General features: G+C 42.5%; 1 protein-coding gene across 2 annotated transcripts in view; it reads right to left on the minus strand.

Annotated features, from left to right (window-relative positions):
- SMAD3 (SMAD family member 3) overlaps positions 1–21,809 on the minus strand; it is a 68,412-nt gene extending 46,603 nt beyond the window's left edge. Inside the window, exon 1 of one of the 2 annotated variants that reach the window (XM_008637475.2) lies at positions 21,587–21,792. In XM_008637475.2, the coding sequence (XP_008635697.1) occupies positions 21,587–21,792 (206 nt within the window). Of the gene's footprint in view, positions 1–21,586 lie in introns of both variants that reach the window. The other variant, XM_017738616.1, reaches the window with a different exon arrangement.
- Positions 21,810–21,815: the final 6 nt, after the last annotated feature.

Genomic DNA, 21,815 nt, shown 5'->3' on the forward strand with positions numbered 1-21,815 from the left:
ACATTTAACCCAATTATGGTTCATCACTCCTAGTCTGGGTCACACAGCCAGGAAATCGTGTTGCAGTATCTTCAGCCATCCACCCTGAATTTCAGAGAGAAATCAAAGATACTCATTGATATCTCAGGTAAATTAATGAAGACCTGAGAATTCCAAACAAGAAAAAAAAGCTGAATGATCCTCAGGTGCATGAGTTCCTGAATGCTTCCTATCGTTTTCAAAGTATATTTTATGTACCCTCATGGAAGAAGGAGATGCTTAGCTTACATTAAAAGCAAGTGTCACCAGGAGGATTTCTTTATTCCTTTCAGAGTGTTCTGAAAATTATTTTTTTAATTCATGCTGTTGGTCTGCCATTAGAAATATTTTTTTTTTAATCTGCATATTATTTCCCTTTGAAATATGTGCTGGTAAAACACAGCACCATGAAAAACTGCAACACAACTCATTGCTTACACCTAACAGTTCCAGCACCTCTTAGGTGTACAGTGCTGGAATTTCCTCCTTCAGAACTGCTTCCCAACTCCAGCACAGGATGCAGATCCCAGATTTGATCAGAAAAGAAGGGGAGAGATCAAAGATTCCGCGAACTGGATGACAAATATCCAACTGTATGAGTCAGTCCCAACAGAATCAGCATGATAATGCTGAGCCCTGTAGCCAGGATTATAGCCATGGTGGAAACAATGGGACATATGGGCACAAGGAATATTCCTCTTTCTTTAAAACTGTCTATTGTTTAAGAACAAAGCAAACCACATCCAAATACATCTGGCATCAACATCTAACAGTTCTGCAAGCTGATCCTTCTTTTCAAAGCCCAAAAAAAAAAACCTGTACATCCGAGTATCCCATAAATTTTGCTCGAGAACATGATGAGCCTGGACATTTTCTGGAGGAGGAAGTGAACTCCCACATTGTCCTGCTCACCCCAGGCTGTTCCTCCGAGAGCCAACTGGCCCCATCCCACCTCCCTCCTTCCCTTTCATGCGGCCTCGGGCACACTTTCCCTAGGAAAGATGGTGGCTGGGAATGGGCTGTTTGTCCCACAAAGGCAATTCATTCCGGGTGCATCCCATCCCCTGCTTAGATCTGAAGAGTGTCTGGGAAAGAGGGCAGCTGGGAGCTGGCTGAGTTTTGCCCTGGAATGCGATGGAAGAGCTGCTTTTAAACCACATCGTCCCTCCTGCTGCCAACAGGAAACGGCTCATGTGCTGCACTGAGGATTAACAGCGAGGAATATAGGAACATGCTCCCACAAACACTGGAGACACCACAAACTACTGCATGTGAGCACCCGGGAAATCCAGAGATTCAGAAAATACTGGAGCGCTTCCTTGTTGTCCATGTATTACACCCTGGATGCGATTTCTGACTGAGGGACCCCAAATAGGAACAAGCCAACCCTAAAATTTCCCCAGAGAAATGAAACATTATTAAATGCACATCAGGCTTACTTAGTGACAGGCTGTGACATTCCCCTCACGATGAGAGAAAGAACAGGGCCCACTTAAGGTCCAGTTAGGGCAAGTTGGGCACCAATTTCCATTTGTATGTGGTATTTTGAGCAAAAACAAGCCAAAACGTATGTGAGCAATCTCCTTTCTTCTCAGCCTGCATTTGAATGCTTGGTTCCCAGGGTGCAGCTCTTGTCCAAGTATTGACTTGAGCTGAAGAAATGAAGTGGAAATTAATCACTTTGCCATTTTAAACAGCTTTCCTCCAGCTTCCAGGTTTCCCCAGACTCATCCAAAAAAAGAGTTTGGTCAGAGCTTAAAGGTTTTCTACATTTCTTCGTGCCTGGTTAAAGTTACAGGTTGTGGTTAAGTCCAGAAAGTCCAATTATGTCACTGCACACACACACAAACGGCACATGTGAAACAAGGCTGACACTGGAGAGGCATCTCAGCTCCCACACATTTTGTCAGGCAGCCCAAAAATCTGGGGCTGAGCTTTTCAAACCTGCCAACTTTCTGTGTGTGTGCAATACTACAGCTGCACACACGTTTCTGTCCCAGAAACCCTGAGCAGAAACAGAAGTGTCCCAAGCTTTGCCTCCAGAGTTTGCATCACAATGAACAATGTTGGCCACTGTCCACACAACCACAATAATGCTTCCAGCATTAATCACCTTTTGGCAATTTACACCACAACAGTTTATAATCTTACCTACTTTAATGCCCCAAAAGTGTCAGAGTTCATTCTGCACTAGATTAAACCCAAGAATAAAGTAAATAAAAGATTCCACGGAACGGCAACCACCCCAGAATAGGAGCCCTTTTTCTCTAACCGAACTCACAACACTGGAACCCTGAAACAACAGGCAGAGAGAGCTTCTTCTGGACCTCAGGACCACTCAGGTAAATGCTAAATAATTCATCCTTGTGCTCATAGGCCTCTAAGCTTTGCAAGAGCATCATCCTATCAGTCAGTCAAAAGGAGTATTTCTGATTATTCCCTGGAAGTGCAGCTTTCCAGGCACAAGTTCAAGGTACCAGCCTCAGCTCAGCAGAACTTAACGCTCAACTCATGTTCAGCAGCTTGGGACTCCACTTGAGGATCATTCTGCCATCATGAGATGTATTTAAATACATCTTTCAGTGCTACTGCAACACCTCCCAGCCCTTGCTGGATGCCAAGGGACAGGCAGATGTCTTCTGCTGTCTTAAACCACATGGGATGAAGGAAAATTCCTTGCATCCCCTCAGAGCGTGCGCTCCTCACTGAGACTCCAAACTGCTTTGCTTTGCTAAGCACTTGTAAAGCATATTTCAAATAATTATAATCCTGAGGTCTCCTCTAACATTACCACAATGTATATTTATTAAGTTAAAAGCTCAAGCTGCTCCCAAACAGTTATTTAACATTCATTGCAGCTTGTCCAAGCAAGCCCTCGATGCTCTGCAAAACCCTGCTCTTCCCTCAGGGCAGAAATGCTAAGCGTAGCTTGAAACAAGACACTGTTTTTACCCATAAAAGAAATACTTGAAAGATTGGTAATATCTGCCTTTCCTGCACCCCTCCTGAAACTGTAAAATCCTACTAGATCTTAAATAAAAACAAAGATAAATAAGAAAGAACATAGCTGATGTTAATTTTCTATTTTTCCTAAAATTGTGGAAATCACGCTCAAATCCCAACTCTGACTTGCTTCATTGTTGCTTCTAACCATAGCACAGGTGAGCTGGTTCATCACCCAGCACTGCTCTGCTCCTCAGGGGTGCTGGGTTTTTTAATGAAACTTTATCAGAGACTTCCCTGGGCAATTTGCCCACCTTCCTTCAATAGCTCTTACTCTCCAAAACTATTTCTAGGCAAAATCAGAAGTGCCACAAACAACCACAGGGCTTCTCCATGTGGGGAGAAGGAAACCTCTGGAGTCACACGACAGGGCTGCCTCTGCAGAGGAATTTGGGAAGTTTGGGTTCCATGGAAGCGTCAGGCCATGGGGACACCCGCATTCCCACGTTCCATCCCTCGCCATCAAGAGGCAAATCCCAGGCTTCAATTTTGACTAAATCAGCAAAAAGGATGTGACTTCTCAAGTGCCTTTACCCTCCTGGAGCTGGGTTCAGAAAAGTCCTTTGAAGGAGCACAAGCTACAGGGGCACACAACCCAAAACATTAAAAAACCCCATCATGAGACAAAATTTAACATCACCTGACTTACCAACATTTGGTGGGAGACTTCTACAGGCAGGCACAGGGGTAAACTTTATCTCCAGTGAAAAAGGTAAGACCCGCACAGAATTGAAGACAAGCAAAACTCGGGGCAATCTAGCTCTAGAGTTTTCTCAAATTTAGTTTCCTTCACTACTAGAGGAGAAGTTTGGTTGATAAAAGCTAATTTTCTAAACACAGTGCTTTTAGACTTCTGTAAAGCAATCAGCTGCATACAGCTTGGTAAAAATAAACCCACAAAAACAGTTTAGGGCAAAAGAAAACAAAACAAAAGATATGAGAGTTTCAATCCATTGTTACTATTAAGACATTGATGAGTGAGGTCTGAATCCCGGCAGGGTAAGAAGTATGTTTACTGAAGGGGAAAAAGGGAATAATGCAGGACTTGTCAGTCTGGCCAGGAGAGGTAAAATGAAGCAATGCTGTAAGATGACACTGGGCCAATTGCAGCTGAAATATGGTACCTTTTTATAAATATGAGGAGATTATTAGCTGTTTAAAAAAAACAAAAAAAACCCCAACAAACCAACATAGTGGAATCTCTGTCTTGGTATCTTTAAATAAAGGCATTTCTGAAAAACACACTTGTCCAGGTTACTAATTTCAATAGAGGTCAAAACTCTACCCACAAGCCTGATTTAAAAGTGCACCATTTACAAGGTATTAGAATGGGTGGTCTTGTTGCCATAAAGATAAAAAGAAACTCTTAGAACTGCAGCAAACTCAGAGACAGCCAGAAATGGGATTATGCCTTTTAATGGTGTTCTACCACTGGGCTAAATCAGTGGTGTAACATGAAGGCACATCCTCACTTGGTCCTGGAATGCTTCCTTTTGTTTTATATTTGCTGGCCCACAGAGATGTGATTACTGGAAACAAGGAGTTAAACTAAATATCTGAGGTTCCACTTTCTTTAAAACACTAAAAAAAGTAGCAAATAGATATTTAGTAAGCAGACTGCAGTCACTGCAAGCTGAAAATTCACTTTACGAGCAATCCTGTCCAAAACGCTTCTAGAGTCCAAAGAAGCAGCAACCCTGCTGTTAAATAGATCTGCTATGAAGAGTGAAAAATAAAATTAAAGCAATATTACTGCAGGGAGAGCATTTCTCAGAAACACATGGATGTGACAACAGCTCAGGCAGTGCCACAGCCCTGCCCAAGCAGCTGCAGATCCCAAGAAGGGAATTACATGGTTAAACTCAGACATGTGATCAGTTTCACTGACTTACAGGAGGCTCAATCTGGCAAATTCTTCAGAACATGCAGGACTTCGAGCACGTGTGAATGTGGTTGGGATCATTATTACGAATCCTAAGGCTGCACGGGGCAAAGGAGCTTCCTCCAGCTCTCCACGGACACAGGGGATAGCCATGGGAAGCTTTGCAGAACCGAGTTCATGGAAATCTTAATTTTAAAAAAGCAGTTCTTAAGGTGGGGAAGGTGATAAAAAATCCCCAAACAACAGAGTGCAAAATCCCCAACGAAATTTCAGTGTTCGTGTTTAGAGATAAATCTTCACCACACACCCCCTTCCCCCACAGAAAAAAAAAAAAGACAAAAATAAACCACGAAGGGAAGGAAGAAAAAACCTCATGATTTTTTAAGTTTGTTTTAGGCCGACTGTAGCAACGGCTTCACTTGGCTTTTATCTGCTTTTGTGGTGTTCTCCAGCCCTGGACTGTAAAAGCAAAGTGCTCCACACACAAACAGCAGAGGGTTTTATAGAGCAGTCTCCTTTGTTACTGATGGAAATTAGAGACAGGTGTTGATCCCAGAAGGGACAGTAATTGCCATGCACAGAGAGAACCTGGGAAGCAGAAATACCAGAGGCCCTGAGCCTTTATTACCAAGATAGCTGTAAACTCCTGCCCGGGGCAGAAACCAGACCAGTCCGTGAGAAACTCGGCTCTGGTGATGACTCTGCTTCACACACACATTGGAATAAACGCTTCCAGATTTCATGTCTCGCAGCACACCATTACTGTTATTCATTATTTGCTAAGAGATGACAGAAAGCAAAGTATCATCAACAAAAGAATAGAAAACTCCACAGCTCCCCCACAGAATCCTTAGCCTGGCTTTGCACAGCTCCCTCCAGGGTGCAAGTCCAGGCTGTTTTTCCTCTCTGCCTTTCCAAGAGAATAAATGAACAAGTTGAACAGCTTGTGATATTTGCATGACTGGAGCGAGAGCATCGGAACAGTCTGAACAGCCAAAGTCTAAAGAGTTTGCAAGGAGTAAAAAGCAGTTTGTGACAAAGTCCTCTGAAGACCCTCACCTTGCTGGAGTTACTGCAAGTATTATTATTAAATCTGTAATGGCAAGCAATTTCATTTCCACAGTAGGCTCTTTCTACTTATTTCCAGCTTAGAGATAATCCCACTTTTATTAGGTGCTGATCTATCACTTTATGTATTGCAGAGAAAGAGTCCAAATGCCAGGGAATGAGAGGTTTTAGCTGAAATAATTTCATGAGGGGCTTTAGTGAAGGCAAAAAGACAAGGAAAGTAATGCTACACTGACTGGAGTTGCATATGGACACCACCACCCGATGGCAATAATATGTTAAAATTAGACAAGATTCTTTTTATGTAAATTAAAGGAAAAACATTTTAAGGAGTGTATTTTCAGTACACTCCAGGCACAATTCCTGTCATTGACATTTGCACGTCCATATTCTGAAATATTCTCATCTCTGACAAAACCTGAAGTGCTGCAGCTGATTTTCAGTAAATTAAAGAGTGCCATAAAGTTATAGGATTTCACATCTGCATTGTCCAACACATCTGGGTAGCAGACTATTTCACGTGGGGAGGAAGATTAGGCAACTGCCAGGTAATGTTGCCTCTTGTTCAGTAATTATCTTATCGTGTGCAAGGAATGCCCGAATTGCAGAGCCAGACTTGTTAAGAAGATGGAGCAGGATTTCACTTATGCGTTGCACAAGGGTCACTCGGCTTCTCACGTTCCACACGATGCCAAATCCCTGCTGAGTCCAGCTACACCCAGGCAGTTTTGCACCCACATCTGACTTTGTTGTAACACCTTGCTCCAGCACAGAAATGCTTTCAACACTCAGGAAAAGTGCCAGACTAAGGATAATGCAAGAGCTCAAGTTCTTCATTAAAGGACATGGCCACTAACGGGCCACTCACCTTACACAATAAACAGCATTGAGTGTTTTCTTTGAAGGGGACATCAAAAGGTATCTGAGTTTGCATCTTCAGTGCTTGTCACCTTCCGCACAGTCCCCAAATGGCCAACTGCAGTGGCCTTTTGCATGTGGTTAGGTGCCTATTCACCATGAAAACATGACAAACCTATTTGCTGCCGAAGCCACAAACTTGTATTGAACAATCCCTGGTAGCAATGGTGACAGGAAACTGCCAGTCAGTGGTGTGGGATGTGAGAAAACAAAACCCTTCAGCACAGTCACACTCTTCAAAGACAAGTGGTTCACCAGTGAGTAACATTCCTGCAGTGGTTTGTAGGTAACAAGAGCTACACTCATTGAAGTGGAAACCATAAATAAAATTATGTTACTGAAGCATCATTATCATAATATGTAGAGATACGACAGTATAAAAGTACGTGGAAATCAGGCAATTCAGAGCTGTCATTTCTGTTACACACTGATGAGACTCAGCAGCACAGCCAGAGATGGCTGCTCAGTCCAAATCCACTCTGCTATTTATTGGCATATGAAGAAAATATTTGGGTTTAAAGTAAAAGATAAAAAAATTATTGACAAATAAAAGCAGAGGTTATTGCTATCTCAACTTCCACCAACATAATGCCCCTTGCTACACCCAGCTGCATCTGCCAGCCCACTGCACACATTCACACTGGCTTTTGGCTTCTTCAGCTGGGGAAAAACTTCATTTAAAACTTCCCAAAAGAAACCCCAAGGTGCAGTTTCATCCTTGTGAGCTGCTGTTCAGCACACACACACTCATAGTTTCCTCACTTACCTTCTTCAGGCCTGAAAACTACTGCAGGAGATATAAATATAGACAAATTTTAAACACTTGACTGGCTCTCTCTCCTCCACTCTTTTGTGCCAGGAGATAACATCAGAAAACTAAACTGGAGAAAGGTTATCCTATGGGCAAGGCTGTACACTGAATTCCCAAAGGACTGCCAATTTCAGATTAGGCAGCACTCCTCAGTCCCCCGATATCCATAAAACAAACTGCATCAGCTTTTGTGAAGCACAAGACTTGTTTGTCTCCTGTTTATTCTAAAACATGTTTATTCTAAAGAGAGTAAGTACCTTGTAGTAACAACCTCACTTGCTGAAAAAAATACAAATTAATTAAAAAATATCCCGCAAGCTGGCTCTGGCTCCCACTTGACATGAGGTGCAGTTTTTAACCAACAGGAATGAGTTACTGAATCACTGGTAGAAATACGGGCTGTGTTTTGAAACAATCCTTGTCTTCTAAAAATAATTCTTGGGTGATTTAATTTATAGCAATACAGTTAGCATGTGCAGTTACACTGGACCAACTTTCAGTCACCTTTTGACAACACTCAACCCTCAAATAGGCCTAGAAAAATATCCTTCAGAGCTCCAAGTGGCACAGGGACTGCAAAGCAAAATTAAGGATGAAATGTCATAGGATTTCTAAAATCAAGAGGTGATCCTAAAGCAGAAGTGTGACCAAGTCTTTTGTGCTTCCCCAGTTCCTCTCTCACAGTGATGTAAATTCAGAGCAGCTCTGCACATGCAAAAATGATGGCCCTGAAGTCACACAGGTGAAAAATATGTGACTTATTGAACTAATAACAAAAATCACCCCCCACTCAGGCTTCAAACCCAAGAACCTATGGCTGGATTGTTTTACACATTCACACTGAGAAATGATCTTTGCTTTCAAAACAAAGAACATTTTTGTTCCTTTCCTTGCCTTCCAAGTAACCATCTTTCCCTGTTGTTTAAGGTTCTTAGCCACAGCACAAGGGAGAAAAATAATATTTAAACAAAAAAACCCACCCCAACCCCTAAACAAATAAACAAAGAAAAGCACAGGAGAATGCAAGTCACAAAGGCACAAATGAGCCCAGAGCCTCTGGGCAGCTGCAGCTCAGGGAACAACTTCAGCAAGGCCACCAAGCACCAGGGCCCTTCCCAGGAGGGGGGGAGGAATGTCACACCCATACCCACCAACTACTGGAATTCCCTCTCCCTGCTTTTATGCCCCTAATGCAACTCTGATCAGCACTAGAGCTGACTGGAAAATCATTATCCCATTATTTTATTTATGTGGGCATATGTAAAACTAAACAAGTGGTTTGTTCCAATGGTAATAGACCATTAACATTTTTTAATGAAGTTACAATACTTTTTTTTCCTCCACAGAATGATTAATTAAATACCATGTTCCGATTGAAGCTAATTCTATGGGATACAAATTTTTATGTATATATTAAAAACCCTAAATATATACATACACATATAACAAAATATAAAATTGTTCTAAAACTTTTAATGGCCTCTCTCCGGTCCTAAATGTCCTGCTCTCCTCTCTTTTACTGAAGAGACTGTCAAATGGACACAAGCAATGGCTTCAAGCACAAACAGATCTTTAATTGACTGTCAGATAAATTGGAAACATATAAACTTTGAACACAAAGTCAAAAGCCAAATTAATAACAGTGCTCATTAGCTCTACCTCCCACCTTTCCTCTTTCTTCTGGAATAGCTGGTCTGGCAGTAGAGCAGAAACTCTGAAATGCCACCCTAAAAATAGAAAGCAAGAAAAGAGGAAAAAAAAAGGGGGGGGGGGGAATGTAACAAATGCAGCTGTTTACTAATAAATAAAGCCTCAGCTGTAACAGAAATAAATTAGATGCATTTAATTGGTCGACTGCAAACCTCCTCTCTTTATTACAATGCTGCTTCTTGTTATTTTATGATGTCAGGGTAGATGGCAGACTGACAGAGTGTTTATGAATCACAGTTTGCAAAAAAAAAAAAAAAAAAAAAAAAAAAAAAGGGGGGGGGGGGAACAGGAACTGAGAGAATAAGCAGAGTGAGAAGCTCTGTAATATAAAACTGTCTCCAGCTTCAGTCATCAGCCAATCATAATCCAATAAATGCTTTTTCTTCTTTCTAAAATCAGAACACTCAAATGGCTATTTTTATTCCTGTTTAGAAGCAGCTCTCTCAACAGGGCCTTCAAACCAGCAGAGCCTGGCATGAATGCAGGGAGTTACAGGACCCCACTTCAGGCCAGCATTTCCAAGACCTTCATTGGGTCCATGGGTTCATTTGTATCTGGCACCAACTTTGTTTTACACCACAAACCCCATTAGGGAACAAGTGGAGAAGTAAAGGGAGGAAACAGAGGGGATGTTTATAAAAAAATTATTCTTTCAACCCTATTTAAGGGTGCTCCCTTCATGGATTTCTATCCATCCAAATGGCTACTCTGTTCTTCCAATATCTCAATACACATATTTTCCACGTGCAGCCACCAGGAACTGCAATATAGATAGGTTTGAATTTAACCTCGTTCTTGGGTCACTCAGGCACACCAAAAAGAATTGCTGGGATCTCTAAGGTACTGGAAAATCATGGCAGAAAGGCTCCATACTCATCCTAAGTCTGGAAAATATGGACATAAAAGGAAATAGCATCTCTTGAGGTTTATCCTCAGCACTTTCTTACTTCCTTTGTGTGGAGAAGCTGTGAATGCCCCACCACTGGAAGTGTTCCGAGGAAGGTTGGAGGGCGCTTTGAGTAACCTGGCTAAGTAAAAGATGTCCCTGGACATCCAGGGAGCTGGACAAGATGAGCTTGGAAGGTCCCTTCCAATCCACACCATTCTGAGTTCACGATTCTAAAATGCTAGAGGCTTCTTCCTCTATTTAACTGAAAATTAGTTTTATGAATATAAAATCCACATGTTCCAAATTATTAGTAACACAGAGAGAGCAGCTTTTGAACTGATTCCTGTTTTCCATCCAGAGCACAGGAAAATGCCACTTCAATCTTGGATATAGAAAACTGCAGCAGGCCTTAGGATGTCTGCACCAAAGTGCTCCTTTGCCCCCATCAGCCTCAGGTAAGTCAACCCCATTCTCAGGACTTGACTCTTCCCTTCAGCAGAAGAGGGTAAAAATCCTTCTGCTAGAAAGGATTTAAGATCAGAACTCTGGTATAAAATGAGAGGCCACAAGCACTCCCCCTTCAAAAGCACGTTGGCCCTTCAACACAATGAAAAGGTCTTTAAAAGGACTCAATGAATATTGTATTGTAAAGATTTTTTTTTTTAATGTGAGTAGCTGCCAGCATTGGAGCTTAATTGTTCTCCTTCAAGGAAAGTAGCCATGTAAAACACACAGGGAAAAATCCAGAGGCTGTTTTGCTCTCAGCTTATCTAAGTAACCGTGATCTCAGAGGTTACTCTTCCATCCTTAATTTTAGTGAGGAGATACATTAAATACCCTGTTTCCCACAGCAAGGCTTCAAATTCATCTTGCTTCAATAGCTTTGAAAAGAGCATTTATTTCAAACTTGTAAATGATTTAAAAGAGAACGTTTAATTAATAATGTTGTTTCCAGCCAGATGGCCAGCTATTAGTTTTCAGTCATCCCTTTCAGAACAATTCCCCACAAGTCTTCAGATGCAAAGTGGCTTTGAAGCAAATAGATGTGAGTGTTCAACACTCTCAGAGGCTGCCAAAACATTCAGTAAAAGACACAGCTATAGGTACAGAAATTGCATCTTTCCAAGTGGTTTTGCTGCAGGTCATGGTTGTAAAAGTCCACTAGCAACAGACACACATTTCTTTCATTTACCATCCTGTATTTGGATGGTATTAAATTCACATATGGCTATATAATATTACTTAACTGAAAACATGAGGCTACATGTATAGAGTTTCCCCTGGACTTGTGCTAACAGACCTCAGACTGGAGCTCAGGAGCAGAACACTGTGGTATGACGTGTATCAACCAGTCAAAATATTCCATGTGTACAGGAGGCACTGCTACAGAGATGAATAGATAAATATTATGCAAGCCCAGCCAAGGTTTACCACTAAACATCTATGGAATTCTAATATTCTCACTGATGTAGCACCTATATATTTTCAAAGAGAGTTTCCAACAAAAATTAAAACTGCTTTCTTAGTACAAATGAGTTGCTGAGCAGCAACAGAAAGCTTTTTAAAGCAGCAAGGTAATGGGGTTTGCACCAGGTTTTTAAAATCTTGGGATTTTAAGAGCTTTCCCAAGTGTAATTAAAATCTCTGACAGGCAAGGACTGTATTTGGGAGGTAGTTAAGGTACAAGCAGGGTGCGATGTTCTGCTCAGTTACACAGTGGTGTGGAACAAACCCTGATGTTTTCAGCCTTCCCTAACCACAGTGTGCATTCATTATGCAGCAATCCACAACTGAAAGCCCGTCTTTATTCAGTTATGATTGGCAAAAACAAAGATGCAATTGCAATTCTATACCTGAACTTTCAGCCTGTAGTTCTCCCAAACAAAGCAAAACCAGGCTGGGGAAAAAGCTCCAATGATCAGCTGTCTACCTACACACGAGTTATTTATGGCATCTAATTCAGAGCAAAGCTCAACTCAGTTTGCAGAGTGCCAGCAGACTTTTATTGGCAACAGAAACCGGCTACAAAGTTGTATCAGCTTCAGTAAGTGGACAGTGACTATCTGCTCTTTAAAATTTGCCATTTAGCTGTGTAAAGCTTCATTCTACCACAGTGGTTTCAAATCTTCTGGTCTGCACTTTCCACCATTCTTCTGCAAAAACTGGACATTAAAAAGAAAGAAAATTTTTAATGGAAAACGATGACATGAAACGGGCCAATAGGACAGATTTGACTGATGGTGAAGCTTATACTAAGTAAGTCAGGTAAATTTAGGCCCAAGAAGCAGATATGGAAAAAAATTAGCCAACTCATCTGTAAGTTTGCCCATCCCAAGCCTGCAGAACTCTTACATGGTCATGAATCCAGCACCTCCAGTGGCCACTGGAGTCTTGCTCGCAGGTTCCAGGCCAACATCAATAACTATTCCAGACTTTTTATCCCACAGGCTGCTGAATGTTGGGAAAGCAGGGAGAGGTATCATTAGCAGGCCTTGTGCTCTTGAGTTCAAGGCCCGTAATTGTGGGGGGCTTTATCTAGGAAACATTCCTCCTTCCTGTGCTTGTGTAGCTGTGGGGCAGGGGAGGGGCACACTGGAATAAGGGCTTTACCACTGGTCTGAAAGCTGGTTAAAATAGCTAAAAAAAGAAAGAAAAACAAACAGAACAGCCCAATGCCACCTACTGCCCAGGCACAGGATCACCCACTCCAGAGCTACCTCAGCTACAAATGTGGAGGGTCTCTGCCCAGCCTCACCAATGCCCATTAGCAAACCTTCAATGAAAATGAGCGAACTCCTCTGAAATTTAAATGTTTTGCAGAGAAGTATCATTTTCATCAAACTTCCAGCTAAACCCTGCCTGTCTTCCTGCCAGATTTCCAGCCCAGGCCTGACAAGTCCAGCGTTCCTGGGGCTGGAGCCCCCAGGTCTCTCAGGCTCTGCTGGGCAGGCTTCAAATCCTGCAGAGAATAACCCACAGAAGCCACCAAATCCCTGAATTTAAAAGGGAAAAGTGGACAACATTCAACCTACAAACACCCTCTCCCCTGTTTTCAGTTCACTGCTTTCCTGTGCTGGTCTGACTCTCCTTTCACTTGCCTGTAAATCAGAAGTAAATTTACTGAAATCCATGCAACTACACAAACACAAAAAGTGGGAAAAGCTTCCAGCTGCTTATTAGCTTTTCTTTTAGATGGAGTGCTTTTTAAACACTGATAGATTTTTTTCAGATACTGTTACATATGTGCTACAAACTGGTTCTGCATCTGAGTCCAGGGGAACAACAATTTGTTCAACAAATAATAAGGACCTTGCTGTACAGCTCCATATGCATGGAAACCACAGACTTTGTATCCCTATCAAAAAACCCCACATCTGGTCTTTCTGAGAATAACAAAATTAAAGGTGCTTGCAGTTGGGTCTTTGTCTTCCCACACAGCAACACTGAAAATCCAGTTAACGGAGGGAAAGGAAATTCAAGGAAAAAAGAATTTTCCAGCTGCTAAGCACATAAAGCAACAACAGTCACACATTCAACACAGAAACAGAGGCATTCTCACGTGCCACAGATGTCTTCCTCTCAGCCCAATATTTTGTGAACCTTAACTGCTCCACATCTATGAAGAGTAAGTGAATTTCTCTTTTCATGTTCAAGCAACTAGAACAGGAATGACAAAGTTTCTCCTCTTTTGTTGTGAAAACGGAGAGTCAGTGTCAGCATCCATCATTCAACCACTGCTGGCTGCAGCTTCACCACAAAGGAAGAAATTTCTGTTTTGACTTCCTTTTTAAAAAAAGATTGAGTTATGGTTAATGAACGTCACCATTTCAGAAATAAACTCTGACCTTTCCTGTGACGCAATTTGTAAGGAAAATTTACTGAAATTCTCAACTGCAAATGATAAAGTGAGCTAAGGACGGTTCCCCTACTACTTTCACCCTGAGAACCCTGGAGAAAGCAAGAATCCCAGGGAGAGGATCAATCTCCTGACACATCACCCACTGCAATCCTCTCTCCAGGATTCACACCCTTCATTTTCCATAAGCTGATCCATATTCCTGTGGGGCTGGAAAAGCAGATGGTCCTGTCATGGGGTCAGGAACACAGCCCACCTGTGCAGGTGCTCCAGGACAAGGAGGGCACACACAGAGCACAGCTGCGCCACCTGAAATGTGCCACCTCCTTGCCCTGATAACCCCAGTACTGAACAGCGAGTGAGCTGAGAAGGTATTTCTTGTGACGTACAATATTTATCAGGATCACCCCTTCACCTTTCCTAGACTCACACAGGTTACATTACTCACAGGTAGGCTTTACTGGGGTTTTAAGCACGTTCTTTCACAAGGCTCACAAGTGAGAGATGTAATTTTCACATCTCTCTCACAAGTGAGAGCAGCTGCTAATATCAGAAGTCTGCAGCACACACAAAATCCTCCCTTGCTGCTGAAGGAACAAACCTGGGTACCTGGAACAGTGTGGCTACAGCAGCTTAGGTTTCCTTAGCTAACAAAGATTTCCTACTGGAGCTCATGATTCCTGGGTGATGCTTTAAAAAGCAGGGTGTTATTTCTTACCTGGTTGGGCTCTTGTGAAGATAAGGGTTTTAACTTGGTTGGGTTTTTAATGGGGCTGCTATTATTATGCAGGAATAGTTTATTCCCACTCACATTTGTGACCTCTGAGGAGCTGAGTCTTTAGGACAGAAAAAAAGACCCCGGGCTTTATGTTCTTTCTACAGAGCCATGGTACCTGGGGTAGTCAAACTTCCCTAAGGACAAGTCCCCCCACTCTGGTGGCAAAGAGATGCAGCAAGTAAGGATCAGGTCTAAAAGGCTTCATAATACCTTTAAAAGCAGCATTACTGCAACAATCCACACATTATTGGCTCCCCAGTTACACAAAGTGGTGCTACAGTGCCAAGAGCCCAATTATCACCAATTCCAAAAGGAATTTGCAAACATCTGCTGGACCTGGTGGAGTCACCCTGTGGAACTGCAGTGTCTGGGCAAGAACCTCTGCCCTGGCTTTATTTCCCTCGCTCCTGTCCCTTCCTTCTCTGCCAATCAGCACAGGCAGCTCAGGACTGGAAGAGGGTTTTTACACAACACATCAGGGCAGACAAGGACAAAAGCTAATTAGGACTATTCATAAGCCTGGCTGGAGGAGTGCTGCATCCCATCCCTGAAAATTTAATTGCACTCAGTAGAGGAAAGCTAAAATATAGTAATAATAAAAAAATAACCCAAACAACAGAAAGAGATAATTTGGGAATAAAAACTGATTTCAATTTAATTCAAGCACTTGTTGGCCCTATTTATTTCATCAAGTAGTTCACGCAGGATAATGGCATTACTGTGCATCTAACAGCATTAGAAGTTCCTAATAAATTAACAAGTGAAAATTAATGGCTGCTCAGTCCATTAAATCTTGTTAATTTTATTTCTGTTGTAATAATATAGCAATCACAAGTTTACATTATTAAACCAATATTTATTAGAAGAACTCATTCTAATTGGATCCCTGATGTGATAATCCCGTACAGTGTGTATTTCTTTATTTCATCAATTTTTTGCATTTATTTCTCATTATATTTAAATGACTGCAATATTCAGGGTCTTTTCCTAATACTATGAAAGTTAAGCAACCATTTTAAACATCTTATTTCACACAGATTCAACACTTACTACACAATAAAATGAGAACATCATGAATCCCTTCAGAAGCTATTTTAACTCTTTTAGTCTCTTGAGAAAGGGGAGAAGAATAAAAGGCAGAGATATGAATATTTGAAAGCATCTTAACAATGGTAAAATCTATTTTTTCCCCCTTAGCCTTTCAATGTCCTGGGTAAACATTCTGGTTGTTTTTCAAGATAAGAGGTGTTTTACCATGATTTTAATGCAATGGGTAGGCTGGCCTGCACAACTCAGGTAAAAAAATAAATGTAAATATTGACAAAAGGGTTTCAGTTGTAGTGACTGCTGACAGAAATTACAAAATTTAGGAGACACCTTAATAAAGGGCTGGACCTGTTGTGCTATTCCAGCAGCAACTCCGTTGAGGGGAGGGACTGCAGTGCTGGACCGTAACTCCTCCCCAACCTCCCTCCTCTCCCAGTTCCTTGTCTGTGCCACAATAATTGAGTGTGTAGTTGCTCCCTAACTGGTTGTACCAACGTTATTGCTCGAGCCTGACAGCGGTGCTTTGTTTTTGGGAATGCCATGGTCTGGAATACAACAACTCCACACACACTATCCAGACTGATGTAAGAGGCAGGAGCAAGTGCAAGGGTGAGGAGAAAAGGTTGGAGGGGCTGCAGGGAGCAGAAACCTGTGCCCAGAGAGGGCGGTTTGACCTGTGGGGAGATGGCATAGAGGGAGATGAGAAAAGCACTGATGGACAAGCAGGACTGCAGGCAGAAGGTCATGGAGTCGCACAGAAAAAGCTGAGTTGGAAGGGACCCACAAGGATCCTTGAGTCCAACTCCTGGCCCTGCACAGGACCATCCCCAAGAGTCACAGCCTGTGCCCACGAGTGTTGTCCAAATGCTCCTTGAGCTCTGTCAAGCTAAGGCTCATGCGCACTCACCGTATTTTCACCTTCAGACCTGACCTGCAAAGTCCCACAGAAGGCCACAACAGCTGCTCTGTGGAGCAGCCCTCAGTGCCACAGCTGATATGGGAGGGCACTGCAGCAGCACAAAGGTTGGGGCAGGGCTGTAAAACCTGCCCATAAAGCTCGGGAGGACAGAGGTCACTGACACGGATTTGCAGTGGCAAAACCCCCAGCAAGATGGAGCTAAGCAAGGAGATGGCAGCCAGAGGGTGTTTGCACTCGGGGACAGGACTGTAACCACCACTGCACACCAAGGCTATGCCTCTGCAGACAATCTTAGACCAGGCCACGAAATGTTGAAGCTCCTCACACACATGGAAAAACTGAAAACAAGCTAGTTTGAAGTTGGCATTAAAAATATATATAAAATTGCACATGGACACACAAAATTGTGACTGGTCCTTTACTTATTACTGCAACCAGATGGGCACCAGTCCCAAAAGAAGAGCATAGAATCAGAGACTATCCTGAACTGGAAGGGACCCACAAGGAGCAAGTCCAACAACCCCAAAAATGTGGGGTTGTGACACCACAACATCCTTCAGGGTCTTGCAGACAGCCTCTGCCACTTAACATATTCACAGCTTTCACATTTTCCTGGTATCACCTAAGAACATGATCAATTCCTGTAAACATTGTGTGGTCAACTACCAACACAACAGAAGCTGTGCTCACACCCAAGATGTTCCTGAAACACTTATGCATTATGTTCCTTATGTATTATCCCTGGTTTTTCCCACCAAAATGTAAATCATTTAAGGAACACCTTGTTCAGTGGCTTTTAAGAAGCAAATGTGGCATGTTTCCATTTCAGTTGGTACATTCTACCCTTATCAGATGAGTTCCACAAGAAATAACAACCCACCTCTCTCCAAAACTGTTTTCTAAATTAAAAAAAACCCCACCACTTAAAAGAAGGTGCTCCTTACATACAGGAATCCTGGCTCCCCTAAAACCACTGGCAATACCAAAACAAATAAATACAGTAATGAGTTCAAAAGAAAAATGTGCATATGAAAATGTATTGCAAAATGTCATGAGATTCATGTCTTTGTGTGTGTAGCATCACTAAAGCTTTCGAAACAAAGCATTTACTATCTCATATAGCAAGACTATAGATACTGCACAGCTTGTAGAAATTACTGAGTGCCCATCACCTGGTCTGGTTTCTGCAGATCAGACCCTATAAAGGTAGATTTAAACACTCATCGCAGGTCAGACTAACACACTTCATTTCTAGGGCAAATGCTGCTGGTTTCTCTGGTGCACAAAACGGCCTCTCTTCTGCCCAGAACAGTGTTAGAAACTCTTTTTTTTTTGCAGGTTTGTGTTAATGTCAGATGTCGATTATATTCTTATTATATTTTTGGGTCTCAGAAGGGAATAGAGCCACCAAAAATTTAAAAATTCTGCAAGCAGCTGGAGCAGATCTTTGCCTGCTCACAGAGCAAAGCAGAGAGGCCATGAACACCCACCTGGCTGTGCTGGGTAGGTGCTAATGGCACACTTGTCCTCAGGTTGGTCTGAAAAGTGATAAAAATGCTCATCCCGAAAGCTGGGCTTTCAAGATAACGCAACTGTGACAAAGGATGCATTTTAATGGACAGAAGAATTTGTTTTCAACTTTATCACCCGATACAGAATGAAAAAACCTTTCTGCCAGGCAGACCCACGACTCACTATGTCAGCTCTGACACCAAAGGCCACCAGCTCAGGGCACGGAGGTTTAAAGTGAAGGTCCTGCTGGGGCAGGATGGGCTTTGGCAGCTGTGCCCAGAGGAGGAGGGAAGGAAGATCCTCTAATGGAGTCATCCTGTGCAGCACCACCACCAAGAGAAACCATTAGGTGGTCTGAGACCAGAGAGTTTTCAGGTGGAAATTACTTCTTCCTCCAGCAGTGAAAACAAGAAGGAAAAATCCTTCTTGCCAGGAGAGTCACACTGAAATCCTTGAAGGCCTCTCCAGCCTTTTGCTGTCTGCCACAACAGAAAACCTGGGGCCTGAGGTGTCTGTCACACCACCTTCAAAATGGAGCACTTGGAAAAGTAATACATGCTGAGCAAATACACAAGCAAATAAACTAATCCTTGTTTACTTATCTGTCAGGAGATGGCATGTAGTACATATTTCCAGATCTCAGCAGATAAACATGACAGCAAGAACACATTTGTTATTCTAATTCCTTAGCCCTACAACAAAACAAGTATTTCTTTCCTGTCCTTTCTTCAACACACCCCACCTGATCAATCCAGGAATTTGCTGTATAGCCTTTATTCCCACAAGCAACGTTTCTGCAAAGCTCAAGCCCTTTTCCATGTGAAACTTGTTCCGTCTCATGGATACAATGGCTAATTTTGGACTTACCCTGCTCCTGCTGGGCCAGAGTCATCACTGGCATGGCTCCACTGTAATTCAGTCTACTGATGCATTACAGACAATGCACAACATGAGCTAATCCTTAATGATGCTTTTCGCCCCTTTCTCCCCCCCGACCTATCATTTGAGAAAATAGTGAAGTGACATATGTAAAAATTATTAAATGAAAATAAACAAACAGCAAACTAAACCCATGGTAAAATTGTCTTGCAAACACTTATTTCAGATGACACAGTAATCAGATTCAGGGATGCATTAGGACAAGCAGTGCAGCCCAGAGGAAAAGACACAGCTCTTAAAGTCACAAGGCCTAGTTAGAGCTCCAGCTCTGCACTGACTTCATAAGGACTGTTCCATGCTCCCACACCATTCCCCAACCTCTGACACACAGATATTAACATCTCGGCCCAGGCTAACCTAACCATGCTAATTTCTAAGCAATAATAAAAGTACAAATGAAGTTGTGTTTAAAAACCAATGCCAAGGTATAAGGGGCTCCCACCAAAACAGGTTGATGCCTCCCCCACACCGAGGTTTAAGATCTGCAGCATCCAGGCTCAGTGTCATAAATTAATATGAAATGTTTTAATTTCTGCACAGATTTTCTTTAACAGAGGAAGAACAGACATTCAGTATGAGCAGCCAGAACAATCTCTGAAGGTGAGTATATTCATGACTTGTGGTATCTGTTTGTGTTGTTTATTTTCAACCTTAATTTTTTTTTTTAAGAAAGCATTGTATTTGGCCCAACTCTTTTCTTCCTTTAAACCATAAACTATCAAAACTTTCCTTATCTAAACCACCTTGTTAGGAGCCACAGAAGTTCCACGGGACTTCATGCTCTGCTCCCTAACGGGTCAGCATCTGCCAGACACAATACCCAGGTCACAGCAGCAGGGCTGCTCCAGCAATTTTCTTCTTTTGAAATGGTAAATATTTCAGGGAAGTGTTTTAAACACGGAATTACCTACGTGGAAAGCATGCTGCTTACCACGAATTTTAAAAATATAGGTTTTAAGGCATTTGTATTGTGTGGTGGCTCTACAGGTTTTGATTTCTGCTTCAAGTAGAAGCCGGAGCAACTCTAACAAAGGCTGAGAGCTCTCATTTCCATTAACTGGCCAAAATCTTAGCCACAGTCATTCACCACCAAAAAAGATAAGGAGACTTTAGCTTTCCTTTTAAAAAAAACACTACAGTTGTTGGAAGAAAATTTTAGGAGTTCCAAACATCCACATTTTTAAGCTACTTGCCTCACTTTTTCATGCAACAGATGCTGCTTTGTATCAGCTCCTGCATATTAAATCATTCTGACAACCAAGAAAGCATACATTTGTTTGTGCCAGAGAGAAGCATGAATACACACACACACAGATATCTTCTCACGCAGAAGCACACAATTATACAGCATTCAAATATTTGGGATGAACTTTGGCCTTTGCTTAAAAAAAAAAAAAAAAAGAAAAAAAAAGTACTCTCAAACAACAATCAGCAACAGACCCAGCAGTCATCTGGCTGAGCTCACAAAAATCAACAATCTGCAGCAATAAAACACCACTTGTGGGCAGCCATTTGAAAGTTACTTGGAAAATTATTCTTAGATGGAATACTTTTATACACGTCTTTTATGATTTATGACGGCCCTACGGATCGAGCTCGGAATGGACACTAAAAATAAAATCTATGTTAATTCAAAAAATGGAGGAAAAAACCAGTTATATTCACCCTCACGAGTGTGGGGGTTTTTTTCTTGCACTCCAAACAATCTCCTTCAGCTCTGCCCTGTGCATTCCCAATTTTATAAGTAATTCGAAAACATCAGCATAGTAGGGCTCTAAATCACCCTTTCAGAGGAGTAATATGGAAGAAGCCAAACAACCCAAACAAAACCGTTTTCCTGACACATTAATCACAAGAAAATCTTAATGCAACAGCACTTGAGAACACGCTGAAACTTTTGACAATGAGAGTACCCTCAGTGAGTGGAACTAATCCACAGCGCTTCCAACTTTTTTTCTTTTTTATAATCTCAGCTCGAGACATATTTTCTCCACTACGTTTTCTCTCTCGTTACTAGAGAGTAATTCAATTCTGTAGCCAGTTACGGGGTTTTTCTGAACTAGATAAAGAACAGGCAGAGAGGACCAACACCGCACCAAGTGCCGCAGGGCCGGGAAGCAAAACAAGCACTGTCCAGGCCCTGCCGGAGCTCGGGGGATCCTGGGGGTCCCTCTGCTCCTCGGGCCCCCCCGCACCCCGCAGGGCCCCGGGAGCCGCGCCCTCCGCGCCCCGGTACCTGGGGATGGTGATGCACTTGGTGTTGATATTCTGCGTGGTGATCGCCTTCTCCAGCTCGTCCAGCTGCCCCGTCTTCTTCAGCTTCTTCACCAGGCTCTTCACCGCCTTCTCGCACCATTTCTCCTCCTGCCCGTTCTGCTCGCCTTTCTTCCACCCCAGGAGCCGCTTGACGATGGGAGGAGTGAAGGGCAGGATGGAGGACATGCTGGCTGTGCCGGCAGCGGCCG

Source organism: Corvus brachyrhynchos, unplaced genomic scaffold (assembly GCF_000691975.1).
Source record: "Corvus brachyrhynchos isolate BGI_N302 unplaced genomic scaffold, ASM69197v1 scaffold200, whole genome shotgun sequence".
Lineage (NCBI taxonomy): Eukaryota > Metazoa > Chordata > Aves > Passeriformes > Corvidae > Corvus > Corvus brachyrhynchos.